The sequence below is a fragment of the Plecotus auritus genome (genome assembly GCF_963455305.1).
Source record: "Plecotus auritus genome assembly, chromosome: 9".
In the NCBI taxonomy this organism is placed as follows: Eukaryota; Metazoa; Chordata; class Mammalia; order Chiroptera; family Vespertilionidae; genus Plecotus; species Plecotus auritus.
The window spans coordinates 110,172,128-110,198,442 of record NC_137783.1 but is presented as its reverse complement, the minus strand read 5'-3'; the positions used below and the strand labels follow the sequence as shown (position 1 = coordinate 110,198,442).

The 26,315-nt window shown below is 42.4% G+C and overlaps 1 protein-coding gene across 3 annotated transcripts in view; it reads right to left on the bottom strand.

Annotated features, from left to right (window-relative positions):
* Nucleotides 1–26,315, bottom strand: part of C2CD3 (C2 domain containing 3 centriole elongation regulator) — a 134,212-nt gene that overhangs the window by 60,233 nt on the left and 47,664 nt on the right. For all 3 annotated transcript variants that reach the window (XM_080642152.1, XM_080642153.1, XM_080642154.1), the window contains exons 14-20: nucleotides 19,420–19,911; nucleotides 13,820–13,971; nucleotides 11,601–11,847; nucleotides 8,466–8,646; nucleotides 6,095–6,278; nucleotides 4,876–5,048; nucleotides 1,715–1,838 (exon numbers count right to left, since the gene is read on the bottom strand). In XM_080642152.1, the coding sequence (XP_080498278.1) occupies nucleotides 1,715–1,838; nucleotides 4,876–5,048; nucleotides 6,095–6,278; nucleotides 8,466–8,646; nucleotides 11,601–11,847; nucleotides 13,820–13,971; nucleotides 19,420–19,911 (1,553 nt within the window). The remainder of the gene's footprint in view (nucleotides 1–1,714; nucleotides 1,839–4,875; nucleotides 5,049–6,094; nucleotides 6,279–8,465; nucleotides 8,647–11,600; nucleotides 11,848–13,819; nucleotides 13,972–19,419; nucleotides 19,912–26,315) is intronic.

The window sequence follows — 26,315 nt, the reverse complement described above, 5'->3', positions numbered from 1 at the left end:
CTAAGTTAAGCACAGTGAACCTTATCCTGCGAACCAGTAGTCCTTAAAATAGATTGTATATAACCTATGGAGTTCATAGGGTAAACTATATGAGCATAGGAAAAAATGTTAAAACTTCTATATTTGTTATCTGATACATAAAAATTTTACTACTCTGATTTATTTTATAATGTATTTATATATTGATATAGTAGTACACACAGATAATTTATACATAGTAAATATACACATATTTAAAGGGTATACTAAATTTTATCTTTTCCATTAGTAGGAATACACAATTCAAATTAGGAGATCACTGCTACGGACAATGGGAAACCATCAGAAGTTTTAATGTAAGTCACATGATTAAAAAACTTAAAAAACTGCCATAGTATCACTTACACTAACACTAAAATGTTGTCAGGCAATTATTGAAAAAGTCTATTAGAGTTCAGTGAGGAAAAATATTAATTATACTGAACATTTTACTAGCTGTTTCAATATCTGATCTCACATGGGCAATAATTCAATTAGCTATTTAGAGATCATGAAGTTAAAGGCAAACAATTTGATTCTAGGTTACAAGGAAGAAGTTAAGGAACACTAGCTTCTTCTTTCTTGAACTCATGTCCAAAACGAACTAGTCTGCAGCAGGAGTATGACCTAGTTCCCTTTCTTACTGAGCACCAGTTATGTGCTAGGACTATGCTTTGTGGTGGCTGGGGGACAGAGAGGACTTCAGGCAGTGTCTATGGCTAGAGGAGCTCACAAGCCTAGTGGGGGAAAACTCATGTATGTAAATAACTTAAACAGAGTGATATGTGCTGCCACCACGGTGCTAACAAAGGACAAAGTGCCAATTCTGTCTACATGTTGGAAGACATAAAGAAAGGCTGCAAAGAAGTTGCAAAATCTTAAAAGAAAATAGAAGTTTGTTTAGCAGACGAAAGGAAGAATATTCAAGGTAGAGAGAAGTATGAGCAAAGACCTGAAGAAGGCAAAGAGGGCCAAGCTGCTTATATAAAGAAAAGGTGTTCCAGGCAGAGAAAACAGCAAGACAAAGGCCCTAAGAGGAAAACGAGTTTGGTGTGTTCAGAAGCAATAAGAGGGCCAGAGTGGAATCAGCAGAGGGAAGACTAGCAAAAAGAGACGAGGTCACAAAGATGATGGAGTCAGAACATGTGGGGCCTTACCACCATTTTAAGAAGTCTAGCTTTTACTTTGAATGATATGGAAAGTCACTGGTGGGTTTCAAATAGAGACGTGTTTAATAAAAATAAATAAATAGAGATGTGTCCAGATCTGACTTAAATTTTCATGGCATAACTGGCTTCTGTATTGAGAAGCGACTTGAAGGCGAACAAGCTAGAAAAATAGAAGCTGGTATTCTGAGACAGAACATGAGATTACAGAAGAGTTGCAATGACTGGTCCTGGCATGCTTTGAGACTGTAGAGTATGACCGTGGGTATTAAGTGCTTAAATAGGGTTGAGGATAAAGTTGTTGGACAAGGTTAAGGAACTAAATTGCTGGAAACAGTTAAAAAATAGCAGAGTTTGCAAATATTTATTCACTTACATTCTTATATGCTTTCTTATAAAAACAACAAAAAAAGTAGAGTTGTGGTTAATGAGTGGAAATTGTACACAAGAAAGTTTATGTATCCGAGCATTGTATATCTTGTGGACTGCAGTGGAAAAATGTTTGAGAATTGCTTTTTAAGGGAACTTACTTGGCTGCTGCTTGCAGACCACAGGCTCTGATAATCTGGACTGAGATAGAGACAGCTCGGCCAGCAAGAACCCCCTCTGCTGTCCTTGGAGTACGCCTGTACCTCAGGCCCACATCTAGTAAACCTGAAGAGTCAGGAAAAAAAGAAAACAAAATAAAAAGGTGGGTTGGAAGAATCTCTGTTCTATCAAGCCCCAAATCCTGGTTAGGAAGGAAGGAAGAGAATAAACACTATAATCCTAATGAACAATAAGGGTCCTTAGCAGTGAGATAATCTGTCCATGGTCAGATTCACATTATATTATTGTACTGTAGGATTAATAAAGATAGCACGGCTGTGTGGCTCACTGGTTGAGTGTTGACCTATGAACCAGGAGGTCATGGTTCAATTCCTGGTCAGAGCACATGTCCAGGTTGTGGGCTTTATCCCTAGTGTGGGGCATGCAGGAGGCAGCCAATCAATGATTCTCTCAACACTGATGTTTCTATCTCTTTCCCCCTCTCCCTTCCTCTCTGAAGTAAAAAAATATATATTTAAAAAAACACACATAATAATAGTTACTATTTATACTTTATATTCAAGACTAGAGGCCCGATGCACAAAATTCGTGCACAGGGGTGTGTGTCCCTCAGCCCAGCCTGCACCCTCTCCAATCTTGGACCCCTCCAAGGATGTCCGACTGCCCGTTTAAATGGGCAGTCGAACATCCCTCTCACAATCCAGGACTGCTGGCTCCCAACTGCTCGCCTGCCTGCCTTCCTGATTGCCCCTAACCCCTTCTGCCTGCCAGCATGATCACCCCCTAACCACTCCCCTGCCAGCCTGATTGGTGCCTAACTGCTCCCCTGCCAGCCTGTTTTCCCCTAACTGCCCTCCCCTACAGGCCTGGTCACCCCACAACTTCTCTCCCCTGCAGGCCTGGGTTCCTCCCAACTGCCTTTCCCTGAAGGCCTGGTTGTCCCCAACTTCCCTCCTCTGCCGGCTTGGTCACCCCTAACTGCCCTCCCCTGCAGGCTTGATCGCCCCCAACTGCCCTCCCTTGCAGGCCTGGTCCCTCCCAACTGCCCTCCCCTGCTGGCCATCTTGTGGCGGCCATCTTGTGTCCACATGGGGGCAGGATCTTTGACCACATGGGGGCATCCATCTTGTGTGTTGGAGTGATGGTCAATCTGCATATTACTCTTTTATTAGCTAGAAGCCTGGTGCACGGGTGGGGGCCAGCTGGTCTGCCCTGAAGGGTGTCCCGGATCAGGGTGGGGGTTCCCTTGGGGTGTGGGGTAGCCTGGGCGAGGGGCCTGTGGTGGTTTGCAGGCCGGCCACGCCCCCTGGCGACCCAAGTGGAGGCCCTGGTATCTGGGGTTTATTTATCTTCTACAATTGAAACTTTGTAGCCTGGAGTGGAGCCAAGCCTTCTGCTTGCTCCGTGGCAGCAGCCATTTCTCTTGGGATTTATATATCTTCTATAATTGAAATTTTGTAGCCTTAAGCAAGGCCTGGGCTGGCCAGGGTGTGCAGAAAGCTTGGCTTCCTCCATCGCCGGGGGCAACCCTAGCCTCCTGCTCTTTCTAGCTCCGTGGCTGCTGCCATTTCTGTTTGGGTTTATGTATCTTCTATCATTGAAACTTTGTAGCCTTGAGGCCTAGGCCGGCAAGGGCAGGCGGAAAGCTTGGCTTCCACCATTGCCAGGGAAACCCAAGCCTCCCTCCTGCTCTCTGTGGCTGTAGCCATCTTGGTTGGGTTTATTTGCATATTCACTCCTGATTGGCTTGTTGGTGCAGCAGAGTGATGGTTAATTTGCATATTACTCTTTTATTAGATAGGATTCTATGGCTCAGAGATTCAATTGTCTGCCAAGATTATATAACTATCAGAGGCAGAACTTATTTCCAGGTTTTCTAAACTCCTAGTTATTTACAGAATTGAGATGAGCTCTAGCTTTTCTTCTTTTAAACTTTTAAAAGGTTTCTATACTCATATTCCTATCACCCTCCTGCCACCACCATTTGAAACACCCTTTACATACCATCTTTTTTTTTTTTTAATATATTTTATTGATTTTTTACAGAGAGGAAGGGAGAGGGATAGAGAGTTAGAAACATCGATGAGAGAGAAACATCGATCAGCTACCTCCTGCACACCTCCTACTGGGGATGTGCCCACAACCAAGGTACATGCCCTTGACTGGAATCGAACCTGGGATCCTGGAGTCCACAGGCCAATGCTCTATCCACTGAGCCAAACCAGTTAGGGCTCTTTTTTTTTTTTTTTAAAGGAACAACAGAACAAGCTGATCAGTGAGCATCAAGAGGAAATACTCAATCTTTTTTTTTTTTTTTTAAATATATTTTATTGATTTTTTACAGAGAGGAAGGGAGAGGGATAGAGAGTTAGAAACATCGATGAGAGAGACATCAATCAGCTGCCTCCTGCACACCTCCCACTGGGGATGTGCCCGCAACCAAGGTACGTGCCCTTCACCGGAATTGAACCTGGGACCTTTCAGTCCGCAGGCCGATGCTCTATCCACTGAGCCAAACCGGTTTCGGCGGAAATACTCAATCTTAATCATGGCAAGATAAAAGCTTTTGTTTCACAGATACTCCCCAGCAAGCTTATACCATAACTTAATTTAGGAGGCTAATCCTATTAATCTATTATGTTATGTACTTGGAGGTTGGGTCATCCTAATGAAACCATTAGGACAGAATTCAAAACTTCCAATTCTAATTAATTCCTTCCAACTTTAAATCCTAACCTTCTCCTCTATTACAGTGAATTTCTAGTTCATATTAAATATATTCCACCAATCCCACATCTGCTTATGTTGCCTTGGAATAATAATTCTCTGAGTACACCTATATATAGTAATACTTAGGATTTAGGCTGCGAGGGTTTATCAAACAGTTGCTGAATTTAAAGGTGAAATGAGACAAGCAACATTTATATAGACAGTGTTTGGAAATATAAATTTTCCAAAGCTGTATGCAAAATTTGGAGTGTATATTCTACACAAATTTGTCTAAGAGAAGGTGCCTCAGAGTTTTAATCAGATTCTTAGAAGGGTGAATACCACAAAATGTGAAGAAACATTAATTTAGAGAAAAAGAGATATTTATGCATACTGACTTTGAAAGGGAAAAACAAAAATAGTCCTCAATTACCTGATGACTGGTTCCTCAATTCTTTCCTATTCTCAAGCCTGGAGGTTAAAGGGAGATTAAAGGTCTGCATTCCCACATCCTCACGGTGCTGCATGGTTACCATGGCACAGATCCTCGATAATGGCAAGGTTCCTTTGGCGACCATCTGGTCTCTCACATTAGGATAATAGTATCTGTAAGCCACAAAAGCACAAGCTGTTGGTTGGAAGAATTAGGCAGATAAATGATTCAGTCTGCTCTAGGGATCAACTTTGGAGCCCGATCTGTACTTGTGGTATACAGCTGTGGTTGTGTCTGGCCGGATTTACTGCTCATTACGTGGAGGTGGAACCCCATAAATTACTGTGTTCAGGATAAAGCCCAGCTTCCCACAGGCATTCTGTTTGAAGTATCTGCATCTGGCTTGGACCTTTGGGAGCAGCCACTCCTGAAAATATCCATCCTGCAGTATCAAAGTGGTTCTAGGTGGAGCAGTCCAAATTTCTTCGTCTTCAGGCCCAAGCCCCTCAAATTTGGAGATGTAATTAGGATCTGTTAGTACCTACACTATTTCCCTCTCATCTCAAAACATCCCATTTGATCACAAAGTTATCAAACCTAATTTCCACCTGATTCTATTTAGGAAAAGGTTCTGGCAAGTGGCTGTTCCTGATGTTGGTTCCTCTCCTTTTAGAATTATACTCTCTTAGTCATTTTAGTTGGCTTCTTGGGGATGGGGATGCAAGGGAGGAATTTGAACACCTGTTTTAATGCCATTATTTTTTCTGGAAATTGCCAAAGTTTGTGACATGAGTGGATTTATATTTATGAAGGGTATTCTTCTGGTGGTGGGAAGAACAGATTATAAGAAGTGAGTCTAGAAGGGCATTACATTAATTTAGGCATGATCTAATGTAGGCCTGAATAAATAAGGCAGTAAGATAATCAGAAAAAGGTGACTGATACATTTGAGAGAACAATAGGAGGTAAAACTGATAGAATTTCACTTATAATTATAAGTAGTGGTTAGAAGTGTAAGATACAACTGCTTCCAAGAGCCTAATAATAGAATAGATTTCAATAAAATCTGGACAACAATCATTAACAAACACAAATAATATAAAACATGGCAGAAAGGACTGCTTAGCTTCTGTATAATTCAACTTAGACTAGTTATGGGAAGGATGCTCTATGCTTGTATACTTCCTTCCTAAGCACAGGATTGGGTTCTCCACACTACCTGCACCAGATTTCAAAGTGGACTCCACCTCCGGGCACAAGTGCTTGTGCAGAGAAGGCACTGAGTAGGAGCCTTTGCACTGGAACTTCTGTTGGCAACAGGAGAGAGTGATGGTGCTGACTATTAAAGATGGGATCTGGAACACAGAGTGTGGTTGCAGATCTGAAAGGCTTCAGAGTGATTCCTTTGGAAAAGAAAAGCAATTCAGAATAATCAACACATCATTTAGTGTTTTATATGTAGTAAGACAGTATGTTAATATCCAATATTATTCAATTTTATCCTCACAATATTCCTATAAAGAAAACAAAGCTGGTATTATTACCCCTACTTCATAGATGAGGATATGAATGACACCCTGGGTTACATGATGAACCTGAAGGTCTTAGAGCTAGTAGGTCACAGAGGTGGAGCCAGAATCTATTATCTCCAGACTGTAAGTCCTATCAAGGTCCATTTCCCTAGTAGTTATGGTACCTAAGGTCTCATCATAATACAGAAGTAAAAGATCCCTTTGTTGGTGGACAATGAATAAGTGTTTCACTTTCTCCACATCTTCACCAACACTTATTAGTCTTCTTTTTTCTTTCTTTTTAATTTTTTAAAAATATATTTTTATTGATTTCAGAGAGGAAGAGGGATAGAGAGATAGAAACATCAATGATGAGAGAAAATCATTGTTTGGCTGACTCCTGCATGCCCCCCACTGGGGGGATCGAGCCTGCAACCCCAGCATGTGCCCTTGGCCAGAAGGGTCCCTGAACCTGGGACCCTTTAGTCCGCAGGCCGACGCTCTACCCACTGAGCCAAAGCAGCTAGGGCTCTTTTTTTAAAAAAATTATAGCCATCTTAGTGGTATCTTCTGGTGGTTTTGATTTTCATTCCCCAAATGAGTAATGATGTTGAGTATGTTTTCATGTGCTTATTGACCATTTATATGAATTTGGAGATCTTCGCCCATTTTTAATTGGATTGTCTATTATTGATTTGTAAAGTTCTTTATATATTTAGGGTACAAGTCTGTTATTTGAACCCTAAAACCAACACTGGTAGTGCTTCCCCAGTTATTTGTTGACATGCTCAGAATGGCAAAAAAGTTTGAGTCACCCGACTTGCTCATTTCAAGATGAGGTAAAAAAAAAAAAAGCAATACTTTGTCTTCTTATTTTAGCTCTCAGAAATGACAAGATAGATATGGTAGGAGACAGTGCAGTATAATGCAAGAAGCTGTGGAGCCAGTGGACAGGGCATGAATGTCAACCTTGACAATTGTTAGTGAGGTGGCCTTAGCCATTTCACACGTCTGAACCTTGTTTTCTCTATTGTAAAATAAAGAAAATAGAATCGACCAAAATAAGTTGTTTTTAGGCTTTAGGATTATGATCTACTATGCTGTACACCTGAAACTAAAACAAAATAATATTGAATGTAAACTATAATTGAAAATAAAATTTAAAAGAAGATTATGATCTATGTGAGGTATGTATATGTACATATTTTCCCCAGGAGCAATGGTTCAGTATTTTCTTTTTTTTTTTTTCTTAAATATATTTTATTGATATTTTACAGAGAGGAAGGGAGAGGGATAGAGAGTTAGAAACATCGATGAGAGAGAAACATCGATCGGCCGCCTCCTGCACACCTCCTACTGGGGATGTGCCCGCAACCAAGGTACATGCCCTTGACCGGAATCGAACCTGGGACCCTTCAGTCCGCAGGCTGACGCTCTATCCACTGAGCCAAACCGGTTTCGGCGGTTCAGTATTTTCTAAAGTGGTGTTTTTAAAGACATTATAGAACATAAGTTCCATGTAATGAGGGTCAATTGTATGTTTATAGATGATAAGATTGAGTAGGCTTCCTGGCTGGTCTGGCTCGGTGGTTGAGTGCTGACCCATGCACCAGGAGGTCACGGGTTCGATTCCTGGTCAGGGCACATACCCTGGTTGCTAGCTTGATCCCCAGTATGGGGTATGCAGAAGGCAGCTGATGTTTCTCTCCCATCAATGTTTCTCTCTCTCTCTCCTTCTCTTGGAAATCAATAAAAACATAAAAAAAAAAAGAATGAGTAGGCATGCAAATGATATAAGATGGGACAAAATGTAAATAATTTGATGGATCTAGAAAGGGTACACAGAAGTTTTCAGTACTATTTTCACAACTTTTCCATAAATTTGAAGCCAAATCAAAATAAAAAGTTACCAAAAAAAAAATGTTAAGAAAAGTAAAATAAACACTTAGCCTATCTCCTGTATTGCCCAGGTAACAGTAATTTTTGAGGAACACAAAATTCACTCAGGAAAAAAAATTCCTAAGTATATCCAGTAAAAGAATGAAACAAGAATGAGAAGGCCTAATCTCCTCCACCTACCATTTTCAAGGGACTCAGGTCCTTTTAACACACTGGATTGTGAGTCTTGAACTGGAAAGTAGTACTGAACATAACAATCTGCTTCTCCCCAGACTGTGGCCTGAAGAGGGACTAGCCCTTTAACCTTGTCTACGTGGAGCTCAAAGTGGTGCTCCATCAATCCATTTCCTTGGTTTTCTGCCTATTAAACAAAACACAGAGAGACTGGTGAGCTGTAAAGAGTAACTTGCTTAGAATATTGTTGCTTCTCTATGAAGTCTGAGTATAGATGAAGAAATAAGCATAATTAATTGGCCTGTACTAAAATAGATACTTAATTTTCATTATGTATAAATCTCACAACTGCTCATTGTAATCAGATCAAACTGGATTTACTCTAGATTATGAGACTGGGTCAATACTATGAAACCCATAATGTAATCCAGTACATTAATGAAATGAAAAACAAACAAACAAATATGATTATCTCAATATAGACAAAAAAGGCATTTGATAAAATTTAACACCTGTTCCTAATTCTCAGTAAACTTAAGAATAGAAGGTTATTTCCTTAATAAAATAAGAAATATACATTTGAAATAAACAGGCATTAATTTACTTAATTGCTATTTTTGATGAAGTTAGGAATAATACCAAAACTGTTTGTCAATGGCCCTACCCGGTTTGGCTCCGTGGATAGAGCATCAGCTTGTGGACTCAAGGGCCCTGGGTTCGATTCTGTTCAAGGGCATGTACCTAGCTGCAGGCTTGATCTCCATTCCTGGTCTGGACACATGTGGGAGGCAACCAATTGATGTGTTTCTCTCACATCAATGTTTCTCTCCCCGCCCCCCTTCCACTCTCTAAATATCAATGGAAAAATATCCTCAGGTGATGATTAACAAACCCACCACCACAACAAAACTGTTCGTCAATGGTAAGGACTATTTGGGGAGGTAGTGAATATACTGTTACTAAATAACTAATAATGTAGTTACTACTTACCATGAGCCAGGCACTCTATTAAGCCCTTCACTTATATTAGCTAATTTAACATGCATAGCTAACAATAGTGGAACTAGGATTTGAACTCAGGTAGTCTAATTCCAGAGCCAAAGTTCTTTACCTCTATTCTGTACAGCAGACACTAGATAACTGATTATTAGGAATGTTCAAAAGGGGAATACAGGATTCAGGTAAGGTTCAGACTGTATGATTTATACATGTTTAACATTCAATACATTTGGAACAGAGATTGCATTAGGTCTTTGCTTTGAAATCTAAAAACGCACATCAGCAATACCTGCTCAAAAAACCTTCCTACAGAAACAGGAACCTTACAATTTGATTTCCCAGAGAAGAAAAATATAGGGAAAAAAAGCCCTCTCCAAATTACAGTGCCTGCTCAATTTGGGCATACAGTATTATAGTAATTTAATAATTCAGTTCTGTAGATGTTGAATTGGGTGAGGGACTTATGAATGTAGGAGAAAAAACAACTGTATTTTATTGATATCTAACATTTCAAGGATTTTTGTGCTCGTAGTAAATAACATTTTCTAACTTTCTACACTACAGTAACACTTGGGAATATAGATTTTTTTTAAATTTGTGCTTTTATGTCATTTTTGAATAAAAATAAAACACTACTATCTACTGATAGACACTAATATTCAATAAAAACAGAAAAGTTTAGAGTTCATAACAAATAAATAATAACCTACTAATAGATACTTCCCTAATAGTTCTTTCTTTGCTAGAAACATTAAATGTTATTCAGATTCAGATTAAAAAATATAATATACTTAAATGGAGTGGAGACTGAGATTTAGCTATATTGGACACTAAGACACCAAATGTAAGATACAACAGGACATGATATTATGGACTTAGAAGTCAGAAGACCTATATCTGAACTCCAATTCTCCCATTCTTAGCTATGGGATTCTGGACAAATAACACAACCTCTTTGATTTTCTATTTCATCCTATATAATATGCTAAGTGTCCAGTTGTCCAGTCGGCCCAGTCAACCAATCAAACAAAGTGTAATATGCTAATGATATGCAAAGGCCACTCAACCACTCGCTATGATGTGCACTGACCACCAGGGGGCAGACAGTTGATCAGTCAACCAGTCGCTATAATGTGCACTGACCACCAGGAGACAGACGCTCCAACTGGTAGGTTAGCTTGCTGCTGGGGTCCGGACAATCGGGACTGAGTGAGACGGGCCGGACACGCCCTGGAGCCCTCTCGCGGTCCCTTCCCAGCTGGTCAACCTCCCACGTCTCTCCCTGGTCCCAATCGTGCACTGGTAGAGTCCCTCGGCCTGGCCTGTGCCCTCTTGCAATCCGGGACCCCTCAGGGGATGTCGGAGAGCCAGTTTTGGCCTGATCCCGCAGGCCAGGCTGAGGGACCCCACTGGTGCACAGATTCGTGCACTGGACCTCTAGTCAAGTATAAAAAAGAACGAAAATGACCTACTTCATGTAGTTGTTAGGAAAAGAATCATGATAAAGTACTTTCTTAATTGTACAGCACTATACAAAATAAATTACTTTTAACTTAGAAAAGCTAGGAACTTCACTCTAACTTTCCAACAAGGATCTGGTCAAGAAAAACAGAGTGAGATTTTGCTGGCTTACATTTGGGATCACTCTTCATCCCAGAACCCCCATTTTTTTCCTGGATTATCTTTAAAAGTTTTTTAAAATTAAGACTATTTTTTTTACAGCAGCTACGTTTCACCCCAATATTTTAAAAAGGCAATTAAGTTAGTAAATTAGAGGATTAAGATCTAGTTGTCCAATTAGATTTTCTTCATAAATTCAAGGAGCTCAGAGGGATACAGATATGCATTTAAGCCATAAAAGAAAAATAACAATGCTTCCTTTGATCTATCATAAGCACTGAAGTACAAGTATGTTCTTTTGTTAAGCCTTTCACTACTGAAATAAGGATTTGGGGCAATGCTTTCACTAAAACATGCAAAATAAAATGAGATTATGTACTTAAAAAATTTGCTAAGAGAGTATAGTAAGTGTTCTTACCACACACACAAAAGGTAATTAGGTGAAGTGATGGATATGTTAAGTAGCTTGATTTTGATAACCATTTTACAACATAAACATACAATCAAGTGTTTAGTCATTACCATTGCAGTGGATGCTTTAGATAGCTGGTCCAGTAAATGGGCTGGCCTTGGGCTGAAGGGAGGAAGTGTTCCTTCTTCATTCTTCAATCTCTGTAGTGCCATTATCTGATCTGAAGAACCCATAGCTAAAAAGACTCGAAGACAACCATTTTGCTGGCCTGAGAACACATCAATCACAGGCATGTAGCTGTCGACAGCAACAACTGGGAACTGAGCATCAAGCAGCAGGCGAGAAATCTTGGGATCTCTAAAGGGAGAGAAATTGTACATGAACAAATAACAATCATCAATTATGTCATAGAGTTGCTTCATTTCTTACTTGGCTCATTTTCTCAGTTTGTTAAAAATGTATCTACAACTAGAAAAGTAATAGTGGCTTGAGAAAACATATGATTCTATTCATAATCCATCAAATAAAATTTACCATGCAGGACCTGAACAGGTGTCTCAGTTGGTTGGAGTGTTGTCCCATACACCAAAGGGCTGCAGGATCAATTCCGGGTCAGGACACATACTTAGGTTTTGAGTTTGTTCCCCAATCCCAGGTGAGGGTGCGTATGGGAGGCAACCAATTGATGTTTCTCTCTTACACTGACATTTCTCTCTCTATCCCTTCCTCTCTTTCTAAAAATCAATAAATATATCTTTGGGTGAGGATTATGGGGAAAAAAAAATACCAGGCAGTAAGTTCCAAATGTAGCAAATTGAAGGCAGAGAATGTGTCTGATTTATCTCGGTATCATCATGGTCCTCAGTAGAAGTCTTTTGAATTGCATTATTTTACAGGTAGGCAGTATGGTCAACTAGAAAAAGTATGGATTTTGGAGTCTGGTGGGTAAAATTTAGATAATATTACCAATAATACCACTTACTGAGTGCTTACTATATGATAAGCACTTTACAGTTTCTATAATCCTTTTAATACTGCAAAGGGTTAATATTATCCACTATTAACAGACAATAAAAAGTCCAAATGCTCTTCATGCTGAATCTTTGCTCTGCCCTTACTAGCTGTATGACACTAAGTAATCAATTTAATCTGTCTATTTCTTCATCTGTAAAATGTAGGTAATAAAACTTCCATCAAAGGACTGTTATAAGGAGTAAACTAAGATAACAAATATAAGATACCAACTGTGATGCCTGGCATATTTAGGTAAGTGCTCAGTCATTGGTACCTAGCATTGTTTTGCTCTCTCAGCAAAGAATGGGGTCTAATGAAATGAGAAGAAAAGGGGAATATCAGACCAGACTAATATCACAACTAAAAAAGGAAGCCTTCAGTTGGCAGTGGCATCCATGATTCTGGCAGTACTCCTTAGCCTGGCTATGCTTTCCTATGTTGCCATGATAAGTACGTAAGCATTCATAGAAGGCTTACTCATTTCTTTTCCCACTAGATTCTTACAATTGCTCTAGGAGGGAGACAGATGATCTATCCTTAGCCTCATTTTATATATGATAAAAAGAAAGCCAAAGAGATTGACTTCTCCAAATTAAAAGACAAGTTTCCTCATTTGTAAAATGGGGATAATGATAATATCTCCTAGAGTTATAGAAAGGTTCATACAAGATAGAGCCCACAACAGTGCACCTTGAATCAAAACAGAAAATGAACAGTCTGTACTGCAGGTAGAAATTGCCTTCAGATAAAATCAATACCCCATCTAGGTGTTGGGTAGTGACAAGTGAGATACAGTAATCAAATCTGAAGGTGTAAAAGACAATACTGAGCACAGAAATCTTTCAAATAGCTGATGTGAACAATACTAAAGTTTTATGACAGGATAAACCATTAGTTTTGTGGTAACCTTTGGCAGTTGAGCTGCTTGGTGATGATGGTGGACTCTAGAGCCAGGCTCTCTGGGTTCTACCTGTTCTACTACTTACGATATAATGACATGTTATATAACTTCTCTGTGCCTCTGTTAACTCATCAGTAAAATAGGGAAAATAAAAGTACCTGCCTCAGAGGATTGTTGTGAGGATTAAATGACTTGATGGGGTAAGTAAGGTTCTTAAAATAGGGCCTGAAACATGGTAAGCAGTATCTGTAAGACTGCTTTAACACAAGAGAAAGAGCAAAAACTACGGTGAAATTGACAAATTTGTCCAAGGAATTACAGGGCTAGCCATGTTTTCAAAACAAAAGAATTCCTCTTCAGTCCATACAAAGTTAAAGATGTAAAATAAAGAATACTCCAAAAGATCCTATTTACTTGAATGACATGTAAAACTGATGGAGGGGGAGTTTCACCAGCCCGAGCAGCTTGTCCTGTCCTGGGCTCCGCACCTTGTTCCAAGTTTCTATTACCATCACATTGTTCTTAAGCCTTTCCAAGTATTTGGGAGACAGAGAGACAGGAATCACCTGGAGAGAGGAACAACAAGAAACAAAAGCCCACACCTGAGACAAAATAATTTATACTTTTAATCAACACACATTTACTGAAAGCCTACTGTGTGCCTTGCACAGTGCTAAGAGCTGAAGACATTAAAATAAAATCCAACCTACATCCTCAGTTTGAAGCCACAGTCTGGTGTCAGAAACTAACATATATAAAGGCTAAATACAAAATGGCATGAGTTAATAGAAAAACATGTAAATTGACCGTACCTCCACTATGCCCACAGCCAATCAGAGTGAGCATGCAAATTAACCCAACAAAAGATGGTGGTTAATTTGCATACATACCCGGTCCCGGGAACCTCTTCTGCACCCAGGTCACTCCCAGCCGGCAATCGGATGTGGGGGTAGCCTTCTCAAGCCTAAAGCTTCTGCTGAGGCTTTAGGCTTGGGAAGGGGCCGAGCCTGCAATTGGAGTGGGGGAGAGGAAGAGGGCCACCTCCCAAGCCTAAAGCCTGGGGCGGAGGCTTTAGGCTTGGGAAGGGGCGGAGCCTGTGACCAAATGCAGACCATCTGGAAGTCAGCGCTGGGTTGCCCAGCTGCAGCCTGGCGACCCAGCACTGACTGCCCAGATGGCTGAGACCCAGAAAGTGAGTCAGGGTCTGATCTGCAGCCTCAGTGGAAGCTGTTGATCAGTGTACTTACCTCTCTCTTTCTCTCCCTCTTTCTTTCTGATCTTTGCCAGTGGCCAGGCTTTTCTTTCTTTCTCTCCTGGCCTCCACGGGGGCTGCTGTTAAGACCTGCCTCTTTGAACAGAGATAGGCCTGGAGATGCTGACTGGCATAGGAACCGACCAATCAGAACCAAATCTGGGTGCTATGGGGAGCCAATGGCTACCTAGGAGGTGGAGCTTCTGACACTGACTGGCATAGGAACCGACCAATGAGAACCAAATCTGGGTGCTGTGGGGAGCCAATGGCTGCCTAGGAGGTGAAGCTTTTGACGCTGGCACAGGAACCGACCAATCAGAACCAAATTGGCCAGCAGAGGAGGGCAGTTGGGGGCGACATCAGGCCTGCAGGAGAGGGCAGTTAGGGGTGATTAGGCTGGCAGGCAGAGGCAGTTAGGGGCAATCAGGCAGGCAGGCTGGTGAGCAGTTAGGAGCCAGTGGTCCCAGATTGTGAGAGGGATGTCTGACTGCCGGTTTAAAATGGCAGTCCAACATCCTGCAAAGGGGTCCCCAATTGGAGAGGGTGCAGGCCGAGTTGAGGGAATCCCCACTCTGTGCACGGATTTCGTGCACCGGGCCTCTAGTAGTAAATAACAAGGCCAACTGTTCATCTGGATTTTCAGTGTAAAAGGACTCCAGAATTGGCCAGCCAGCTGTTAGTTGAAAGAAAAAAGAAAAGTCACAAAGAGAACCAGAGCTCCAGAGTCAAGAGCAGGTCAGTCAAATTAATAACAAGAGTCAAGGGCCCACTGATTTGAAGAAAACCAAACTTAAGAATAACTAACAGCAGAAGAGAGAGAAACCTAGTGATGAAACTAACAGAAAATACAAGAGGCAAAGGGGTGAAATCAGAAGAGCAGATCTACTTTTGTATTCATCTAAGACACTTCAATTACATAAGGTACCATGACCACATTTCTGGTCCTTGAAACCAAAAAAAGTACAACACGTCAACCTAACCTACAAATAGGGAGAATTCAGAAAGAGCTTCTGGGAGAAAATAAACTTAAATCTTAAGGATAAGCAGGAGTTAACTAGTACAAAAAACTCTGCCTAATAGGAGTTATGAAAGTTGAGAGGAAATTCCAGGCAGAAATACATATAAAGACACAGAGGTAGGAAAAGAGAATATTCAGGAAATACAAGTAGCTGAGCATAGCTAGACTATCTAGTGTGAAGGGAAGAGTGAAAACTGGAGAGTATAGACAGTTATTAGAGGGTCTTATAGTCCAAAACAAGGATTTGGACTCTATCCTAAAGGCTATGAAGAAACATTGAAAGGTTTGAAGCAGAGGAGTAAAATATTCAGGTTAGTGTTTTAGAGATGCATAGGAAGGAATGGACAGGGAGTGAACAGAAACAGGTAGCCAATCTGAAGGCTATTTAGAAAAAGAGCGAGGGCCAGAATGAAAGCAATGGCAATGAAGTGGAGATAAGAAGATATATTCAGAGATAATTAAGTTTGCAGTATCTATGGGACTTGGTGAATAATCCTATATAATAAAGAGGTAATAAGCAAATTGGCCCTCATGCCCTCACAAGATGGCCGCTCCCATGTCATCACAAGATGGCCTCCATAAGATGGCTGCCCCCATGTTGTCACAGGATGGCCGCCCCCACGTCATCACAAGATGGCCTCCCCCAAGTTGTCACAAGATGGCCGGCAGGGGAGGGCAATTGGGGGTGACCAGGCCTGCAGGGAAGGGCAGTTGGGGGCAATTGGGCCAACAAGGGAGGGCAGTTGGGGGCGATTGGGCTGGCAGGGGAGCAGTTAGGTGTTAATCAGGCCAGCAGGGGAGCGGTTAGGGCAGCCGTGGGCAAACTACGGCCCGCGGGCTGGATCCGGCCCGTTCGGCTGTTCTATCCGGCCCACGGAGCCGAAAGAGCGGAGGGTTCTCTTGCTCTCCCCTCCGCTCCTTTACTTTGAATTTATATTAGTTCACACAAACACTCCATCCATGCTTTTGTTCCGGCCCCCCGGTCCAGTTTAAGAACCCATTGTAGCCCTCGAGTCAAAAAGTTTGCCCACCCCTGGGTTAGGGGGTGATCAGGCTGGCAGGCAGGTGAGTGGTTAGGAGCCAGCAGTCCCGGATTGTGAGAGGGATGTTCGACTGCCAGTTTAGGTCCGATTCCACAGGGATTGGGCATAAACCGGCAGTCGGACATCCCCCAAGGGGTCCCAGATTGGAGAGGGTGCAGGCTGGGCTGAGGGACCCCCCCCTCCAGTGCACGCCTTTTGTGCACCAGGCCTCTAGTTATATAAGAAAGAGTAAACTTTTAGGCTCTACTTGGGTTTCTGAGTAAATTATAATACGAATTAGGACAGACAGCAGGAGGAGAAACAGATTTGGAAGGAAAAATAAATTTAGAATTGGACACATTTGAATTTCTTCTTTCATGAACACATCTTTATTGAATACCTATGATATGAAAGGTGATGTGGTAGGTGCCAAGTATAAAATGCTTTTGAGACATCCAGGTGGTGACAAACAGCAGGCAATAGGATATAGAGATGTGAAACTATAGGAGACTGTATGTCCTACAAAGAAGTATAGGAAGCCGAAACCGGTTTGGCTCAGTGGATAGAGCGTCGGCCTGCGGACTTAAGGGTCCCGGGTTCGATTCTGGTCAAGGGCATGTACCTTGGTTGCAGGCACATCCCCAGTGGGAGGTGTGCAGGAGGCAGCTGATCGACGTTTCTCTCTCATCGATGTTTCTAGCTCTCTATCCCTCTCCCTTCCTCTCTGTAAAATATCAATAAAATATATTTAAAAAAAAAATTCTCTAAAAAAAAAAAAAAGAAGTATAGGAAGTCATCCTATCTAATAAAGAGGGAATATGCTAATTGACCATCACTCCATCACAAAGATGGCTGCACTCACAGCTGAGGCCAAGTTCCCATAACAAGCCTTAATGAGCAATCAGCAGGGACCTGAGGCTACGCCCTCCCTTGCCCCTGTGGGGCTTGACAGGGGACCTCAGGCCACGCCCCACACCCTGGCGTCAGGCTGAGGGACCTCAGGCTGCACTCCCTGCCCCAGTGCCAGGCCAGGGGACCTGAGGCCATGCCCCCCGCCCGGCGGGGCTTGATGGGGGACCTCAAGGTGTGCTTCCTGTCCTGGTGCTGGGCTAGGGGATCTCAGGCTGCTCCCCCCGCTCCAGCACCAGGCGGGGGGACCTCAGGCTGTGCCCCCCACCAGGTGGGGCTTGATGAGAGACCTCAGACTGCATCCCCCGCCCGGCGGGGCTTGACAGGGGCCTCAGGCTGTGCACCCTGCCCCAGCACTGGGCCAGGGGACCTGAGGCTGCGCCCCCCTGCCTGGCTGGGCTTGACAGGGGACCTCAGGCCGTGCCCCCCACCCAGTGGGGCTTGACAGGGGACCTCAAGGTGCACTCCCAGTGCTGGGTCGGGGGAACTTAGGCTGTGCCCTCACCCAGTGGGGCCTGACGGGGGACCTGAGGCTGCACCCCCCACCAGTGGGGCTTGACAGGGGATCTAAGGCCGTGTCCCCCACCTCCCGGTCTGGGCTGGGGGACCTCAGGCTACACCCCCTGCCTGGCAGGGCTTGACAAGGGTGGGACTGGCCAGGTCTGGATCTAGCCCAATGCGGGGTGGGTGGCTGGGTCTGGGTCTCATGCAATTTTGAGGTGCATGTGGGTGGGTGGGGACTTGACTCTGGGTCCCGTAGTGTGCCCCAGACTCTGACAGGAGGAAGGTTTTCATATACATTTTACTAATTTTCTTTCATCTCTGACACTTCTATTATAGAAAATGGGCAAATAGCAATATTAAATTATTTCCTCTAATTAATCCCCTTTTAATGTGCACGAATTTCGTGCACCGGGTCACTAGTTTTCACATAAATGAGAGCTGAAGCTATGAGAGTAGATGTGTTGACCGTGGGGAAAAGGCTGGTTTGGCCCAGCCGGTGTGGCTCACTGGTTGAGCGTCGACCTATAAACCAGGAGTCACAGATCAATTCCTGGTCAGGGCACATGCCCAGGCTCAATCCCCAGTAGAGGACACGCAGGAGGCAGCTGATAGATGATTCTCTCTCACTGATGTTTCTATCTCTCTCCCTCTCCCTTCCTCTCTTCGAAATCAATAAAAACATTAAAAAAAAAGGTTGGTTTGGAAGAATTCCAACAATAATGAATAGGAGATAAAGGTAAAAGAGAGAAGTGCTGGTGTCACCACTCTTTTCCTCTGACCCAATAACTAAAAAAGGACAGTTAAGTCAAGAAAAAATATAAGAGATTAGAGTTCCATAGATCGAGAAAGAAAACTAAGCAATAGCATGAAATTCTATAGAGAAACCAAGCAAAATGAGTACTGAAATAAGTGAAGGAATAAGTCAGTGAGGAAAAAAATAAGTAAATAAAAAAATAAAGGAGAGATTGGAGGAACAGAAAGGAAAAAGAGGAAGTTTACCTGATCAAAGCCCTAGAGGAAGCAGCAAGGAATAGAATTCAGAATCCAGGCAAAGGAAATAGTGGGGAATTGAGACAGAACAGAAAGAAATAAAGACCAAAAGTTTGAAAATGCTGGCAATATCTTTTCCTCTTCCCACCCAATAGTGGGACTGGATTTACATACCAGAAAATTATAAAGGTCCCTCCCAGGCTGAACATTCTAGATTTCTTTTACTGGTACAATGGTATTATGATTTGGGAAACATACTTGTCTCCCACCTCCATACATTCCTAATAGATATGAAATGTTAAGATATGTAGAAAGTTACCTGAGAAAAGTTAAAGACCGGTTGTGTTGTGCTCCATGCAATGACAGATCTGGTGACTTCCTCTGTGCTGAAGAGTTTGCAATTTAAATAAACATTGCATGGTGGTGGTTTCTCAGATTCTTCAGTAATGAAATCTTTCCCATCTGGCACCATCAAAAGCACATGCAACAGCAAAGCACTGTCTTTGGTTGACCCATTTGTCTGATTTACCAAATTGTGAGAAGCTGGCATAGCCATGAAGGTTGAAGGATTTGGTGCAACAGGGCTTGGTGACTTTGGGTTGGAGAGCACAAAATTCTGTTCTTCCTTTGCAGTTTCTTCATGAACTTGATTTAGGTTCTGTGAATTTTTGGTGCAGGTAGCATGTTGGCTAGGTTCTGACAGTTTCTTATCTGGGCTTATAAGAGTAGAAAGTAGGGTATGTGGGGTGCTACTATTTAACTTCGTCTTGACACCACTGAAATCCTTATCTATAACAAGCTCCACAGTTACCTATAGAACACAAAAGAAAGGGAGTATGTAAGAATCTCTTCTAGAATCAGAATCAGAATTTTGAAGCTAGATGCAGCACTGGATTGTTAGGAAATAAATTAATTCATCCACAAACGCCATAACATTAAGAACATTAGTAGACTCCATATACATTACCTTACCAGGATTAAGAAAAGCTAAGGAGATGATTTATCAGTAATATAAGATGAACCTGGAACATCAACTTGTGCCAGAAAATAAGGATAGAGACATATTGAAAGGATACAGAATCAAGTTGAAGGGGCTCCCACGGGCCAAGACTGGGACTATTTGAGCATCAAAATGAGTAACAGTAATGGATTACAACCAATTAAATAATGTAAGAACCCATGAGTCCACATCAATATGAATAAACATGGGAGAAAGGCCAACTCTTCCATATAGTAGAATGCGAATTAATAAATGTACAAGGTGCCCTAGCCAGTTTGGCTTAGTGGATAGTGTCGGCCTATGGACTGAAGGGTCCCGGATTCAATTATGGTCAAGGGCACGTATCTCAGTTGCAGGCTCCTCCCTGCCCCAGGCCCTGATTAGGGCTCATGCGGAAGGCAACCAATCAATGTGCTTCTCTCACATAGATATTTCTCTCTGTCTTTTCCTTTCTCTTGTACTCTCTCTAAAAATCAATAGAAAAATATCAAATGAGGGTAAAAAAAAGAGGTTAAAAAATAAAATAAAATAAATGTACAAGGAATGGTGAGTTAAGGTGGAATTAGAAAATCATCTTTCAGGAGAAACCAAGATGGTGGCATAGGTAAACACCTAAACTACTGCCTCCCACAATAATTTCAAAACTACAACTAAAAGACAAAACGGACATCATCCAGAACCACAGGAAGGCTGGCTGAGTGGAAATTATACAACTAGAAGGAAAGAGAAAAGCACACTGAGACTCAGAGGAGCTGCAGGAGGCAGAGGTACTGAGACGCACGCGCATGCGCAGAGAGGACTGGCAATTGAGTGCGCGGCTGACTTTCTCAAGCGGGAGGGAGACAAACGCTCCCGACTGTGCTGAACTCCAGTTCTAGGCGAGACTCTGGGGACCAAGACTCATACGGGGTGAAACTGGACTGTCAGGAAAGAGAAAAGCATACTGAGACTCAGAGGAACTGCGGAAGGCAGAGGTACCAAGCCGTGCGCACAGAGGGTAGGCAACTGAGTACGCGGCTGGCTTTCTCAAGCGGGAGGGAGACAAAAGCTCCCAAATGCACTGATCTCCGGGCGAGACTCTGGGGACCCAGACTCATTCGGGGAGAAACTGGACTGTCTGGCAGCGGGCGGAACTCAAGGGTGGTTTTCTCTCAGAGGTGCTTGCAATGATTACCACAGGACACTGAGACACAGGGGCCTATTAGGACAGGGCTGACAGGAAACCAATGCTGTCTGCTCAGCCCTGAGACTCCGCCCCATCCAAGCTGAGCACAGAGGCTTTTGCAAGTGTTGTCTCATAAGGGTGTCTCCAGCACATAAGTTCTCCCAGCGTAGACACAGCTGATCCTCTCAGTCAATTGGCCTGGAGGTCAATTCCTCACAGTGATACCAACAACAATCAAGGCTTAACTACAACAAGACTGTGCACACAGCCCACAAAGGGGTGCGTGAAGAGTGTCCACCTCAAGTAACTGGGGAGGCTGAGCCACTGGGCCCTATAGGACACCTAGCACACAAAGCCACTCTATCAACTCAGGGAAGCAGCCAAAATGCAGAGACAAAGAAACAGGTCACAAATGAAAGAAATGGAGGAAAGCAAACGACTGGATACAGAGCTCTAAACCACAGTTATAAGGTTTTTCAAGAATTTTCTAAAAAAGGCTGATAAATTTAGCGAGACCCTTGAGGATATGAAAAAGGACCAACTAGAAATTAAGCATACACTGACTGAAATAAAAAATATTATACAGAGATCTAACAGCAGACTAGAGGACCGCAAGAATCAAGTCAAAGTTTTGAAATACAAAGAAGCAAAAAACACTCAACCGGAAAAGCAAAAAGAATCCAAAAATATGAAGATAGTGTAAGGAGCCTCTGGGACAACCTCAAGCGTACCAACATCAGAATTATTGGGGTGCCAGAAGAAGAGAGAGAGCGAGATACTGAAAACCTATTTGAAGAAATAATGACCGAAAACTTCCCCCACCTGGTGAAAGAAACAGACTTACAAGTCCAGGAAGCGCAGAGAACCCCAACCAAAAGGAATCCAAAGAGAACCACACCAAGACACATCATAATTAAAATGCCAAGACCAAAAGACAAAGAGAGAATATTAAAGAGAGAATATTAAAAGCAGCAAGAGAAAAACAGTTAGTTACCTACAAGGGAGCAGCCATACGACTGTCAGCTGATTTCTCAACAGAAACTATGCAGGCCAGATGGGAGTGGCAAGAAATATTTAAAGTGATGAATAGCAAGAACCTACAACCAAGATTACTCTACCCAGCAAAGCTATCATTCAGAATTGAAGGTCAGATAAAGATCTTCACAGATAAGAAAAAGCTAAAGGACTTCATCACCGCCAACCAGTATTATATTAAATGCTTAAAGGTATTCTTTAAGAAGAGGAAGAAGAAGAAAAAGGTAAAGATAAAAATTATGAACAACAAATACATATCTATCAACAAGTCAATCTAAAAATCAAGTGAATAAAAAAATCTGATGAACAGAATAAACTGGTGAATATAATAGAATCAGGGGCATAGAAAGGGAGTGGACTGATAATTCTCAGGGGAAACGGGTGTGGGGGGTGTGGGAAGAGACTGGATAAAAATCATACACCTATGGATGAGGACAGTGGGTGGGGGGGTAAGGGCAGAGGGTGGGGTGAGAACCGGGTGGAGGGGAGCTATGGAGGAAAAAAGAGGAACAATTGTAATAATCTGAACAATAAAGATTTATTAAATTAAAAAAAAATCATCTTTCAATCATTATAGTAATAAGTGTTTCAGGTAAATCCCAGTAGAGGACATTCTACAAAATAACTGGCCTTACTTTTCAAAAATATCGAAGTCCTAAAAGACAAAGTAGGGCTGCTGAACTGCTCCAGACTAAGGAAGATTAGAGAGATATGACAAATAAATGCAATGGATGATCATGGACTGGAAAAAAAAACCCACTACAAAGGGAAGTGTTTGAATATGGACTGAAGATAGAATACAGTATCAGATTTAAATTGATTTTTAAAACTGTTTAGTGCTATGTATGATAATGTGTTTGTTCTCAGGAAATATACACTAGAATTTAGGGGAAAAGAGACATTATGTCTGCAACAGAATGTCAAATAGTTCAGAAAAAATTGTGCATGTGTATGTAGAGGGAAGGGAGACAAAAAGGAAAAGTGAAAAAAAGAAAGATACAGAAAAAAGTAAACAGACATGATAAAGCAAATGTGACAAATATAAATAATTGCTGAGTCTAGGAGAAGGGTATGCAAGTTCTTTGTACTATTTTTGCAATTTTTCTCTTCAATTTTGCAAGTTTGAAGTTATTTTTAAAAAGTTAAAATCCTATATAATAAAAGCCTAATATGCCAATCGACTGAATGGTGGAACGACTGGTGGAACAACTGGTTGCTATGACGCGCAATGACCACCAAGGGGCAGACACTCAACGCAGGAGCTGACCCCTGCCCACAGGCCTGAGGCCAGCCAAGACGAGTGCCAGCGGGGATCCCCATGATCACCCTGCCAGTCACCCCACAAATAGGCCCTGATCGCCGGCCAGGCCTAGGGACCCTACCCATACATGAATTTCGTGCATTGGGCCTCTAGTATGAAGTAAAAGTGGATGTAAGAGAAATGATGAAAAGTGGTCACTATTATAAGACTGAATTACTAAAGAAAAAGGGAACTTCCTGTTTCTTTTATTTAAACTCCACAGCAAAGTTCTATTGAATCTAGACAGCAATCTATCTAGAACAGATCTTCTCTCAAGAGACATAATAGAAACAATTTCTAGTCCCTCAATTCTATTTTTACCTCTTTCTAATTTTAAACCATGCAGACCAGAATGAATTAGGCAAACAAAAAATAAAAACTTTGATTGCAGAAAAGTAATGTGATGTTAATTTTTGCAATGATAATCACATAAGTCTTTACAACTAAATGGCATTATTATTAACACCAGGAAGAGGGCTTCCAAGAAGAGGAAGCAGTATGAAAACCAAGAACAAAAGCATGGAGGCATAAACCAGCATGATACCTTAACAAGTCTTTACATAGTTTGACATAACTATTGGTAGGACCACTGGAAGAGAGAAGGTTACAGTAGTAGGCTAGGGTCATTGGTGTGCCCTGTATTTTATCCTTTGGGTATATGAGGGGCCATGGAAATATTTTAGGTATGGCTCTGATGACTTTAAAAGCTCACCAGGACAAGCCCTACATTCAAATTCTACCACCTAAGAAATTCTGATGCTTCTGAATATGGTAGGTCCTTGGGTTACATCTGAGATCGTTCCTACGGCGTGACGTAACGCAATTTTCGCCGTAAGTCAGAACCCACCTACATAAGCACCTACGTCACTCACATGGAGCACATACGCAGCAGTAATGAAGTGAAACAGTAAAAAAAATTTAAAAGAAAGGTAACAATTCCTGACCTTTACTTGTGGTAAATAAGTAGTAAAAAACATAAAGCACATATGTACATACATCAAAATGATGGAATTTTTGTTTTTTTATAAATAAACTAATGTACATTGAAAGGAAATTAATTAGAAGATTCCTGTGGTAATTACATTACTGAAAAAAAATTACATGTCAAAATAATATCCTATTTAATAAAAGAGTAATATGCAAATTAACCATCACTCTGCTACACCCACAAGCCATGCCTACCTGCCAATTAGGCGTGAATATGCAAATGAACCCAACCAAGATGGCTATGGCCACAGAGAGCAGGAGGGAGGCTTGGGTTTCCCTGGCAATGGAGGAAGCCAAGCTTTCTGCCTGCCCTTGCCGGCCTAGGCCTCCACTCAAGGCTACAAAGTTTCAATGATAGAAGATACATAAACCCAAACAGAAATGGAGGCAGCCAGGGAGCTGGAAAGAGCAGGAGGCTAGGGTTGCCCCCGGCGATGGAGGAAGCCAAGCTTTCCGCACACCCTGGCTGGCCCAGGCCTCGCTTAAGGCTACAAAATTTCAATTATAAAAGATAGATAAATCCCAAGAGAAATGACTGCCACCACAGAGCAAGCAGAAGGCTTGGCTCCACTCCAGGCTACAAAGTTTCAACTGTAGAAGATAAATAAACCCCAGATACCAGGGCCTCCACTTGGGTCGCCAGGGGGCGTGGCCGGCCTGCAAACCACCACAGGCCCCTCGCCCAGGCTGCCCCACGCCCCAACGGACCCCCCACCCTGATCCGGGACACCCTTCAGGGCAAACCAGCTGGCCGCCACCCGTGCACCAGGCCTCTATCCTAGCTAATAAAAAAGAGTAATATGCAGATTGACCATCACTCCAACACACAAGATGGATGCCCCCATGTGATCAAAGATCCTGTCCCCATGTGGACACAAGATGGCTGCCATAAGATGGCCAGCAGGGGAGGGCAGTTGGGAGGGACCAGGCCTGCAAGGGAGGGAAGTTGGGGGCGATTAAGCCTGCAGGCGAGGGCAGTTAGGGGTGACCAAGCCGGCAGAGGAGGGAAGTTGGGGGCAACAAGGCCTGCAGGGAAAGGCAGTTGGGAGGGACCCAGGTCTGCAGGGGAGAGCAGTTGGGGGGGATCAGGCCTGCAGGGGAGGGCACTTGGGGGGGACCCAGGCCTGCAGGGGAGGGCAGTTAGGGGAAAACAGGCTCACAGGGGAGCAGTTAGGCATCAATCAGGCTGGCCGGGGGGTGGTTAGGGGGTGATCAGGCTGGCAGGCAGAAGCGGTTAGGGGCAATCAGGCAGAGGCAGGTGAGTGGTTGGGAGCCAGCAGTCCTGGATTGTGAGAAGGCAGTCAGACATCCCTTGAGGGGTCCCAGATTGGAGAGGGTGCAGGCTGGGCTGAGGGACACACACCCCTGTGCACGAATTACGTGCACTGGGCCTCTAGTATGTAATATAATATTATAAAATTAAAGTATAAAATATTTTAATATCCCTATTTGCCCTTTCTCTATAATAAAAGTTGTCAGAGATGAAAGAAAAAGTTGTCAGAGATGAGGTAAAATGTATATGAAAATAATATATCACTTGATTAATAAATAAACAATACCAACATGTTATAAAAACAACAAAGACATGATATAAAAATAACAAAAACATGATATAAAAACATCGATGAAAACAATGACTGGTAAATTGATTAAACTTATTCTTATATTTCCCTGTACACTACAGTAAGAGTAACACTTTCAGAGTGCTTGACTAATTTCCCTTGTGAT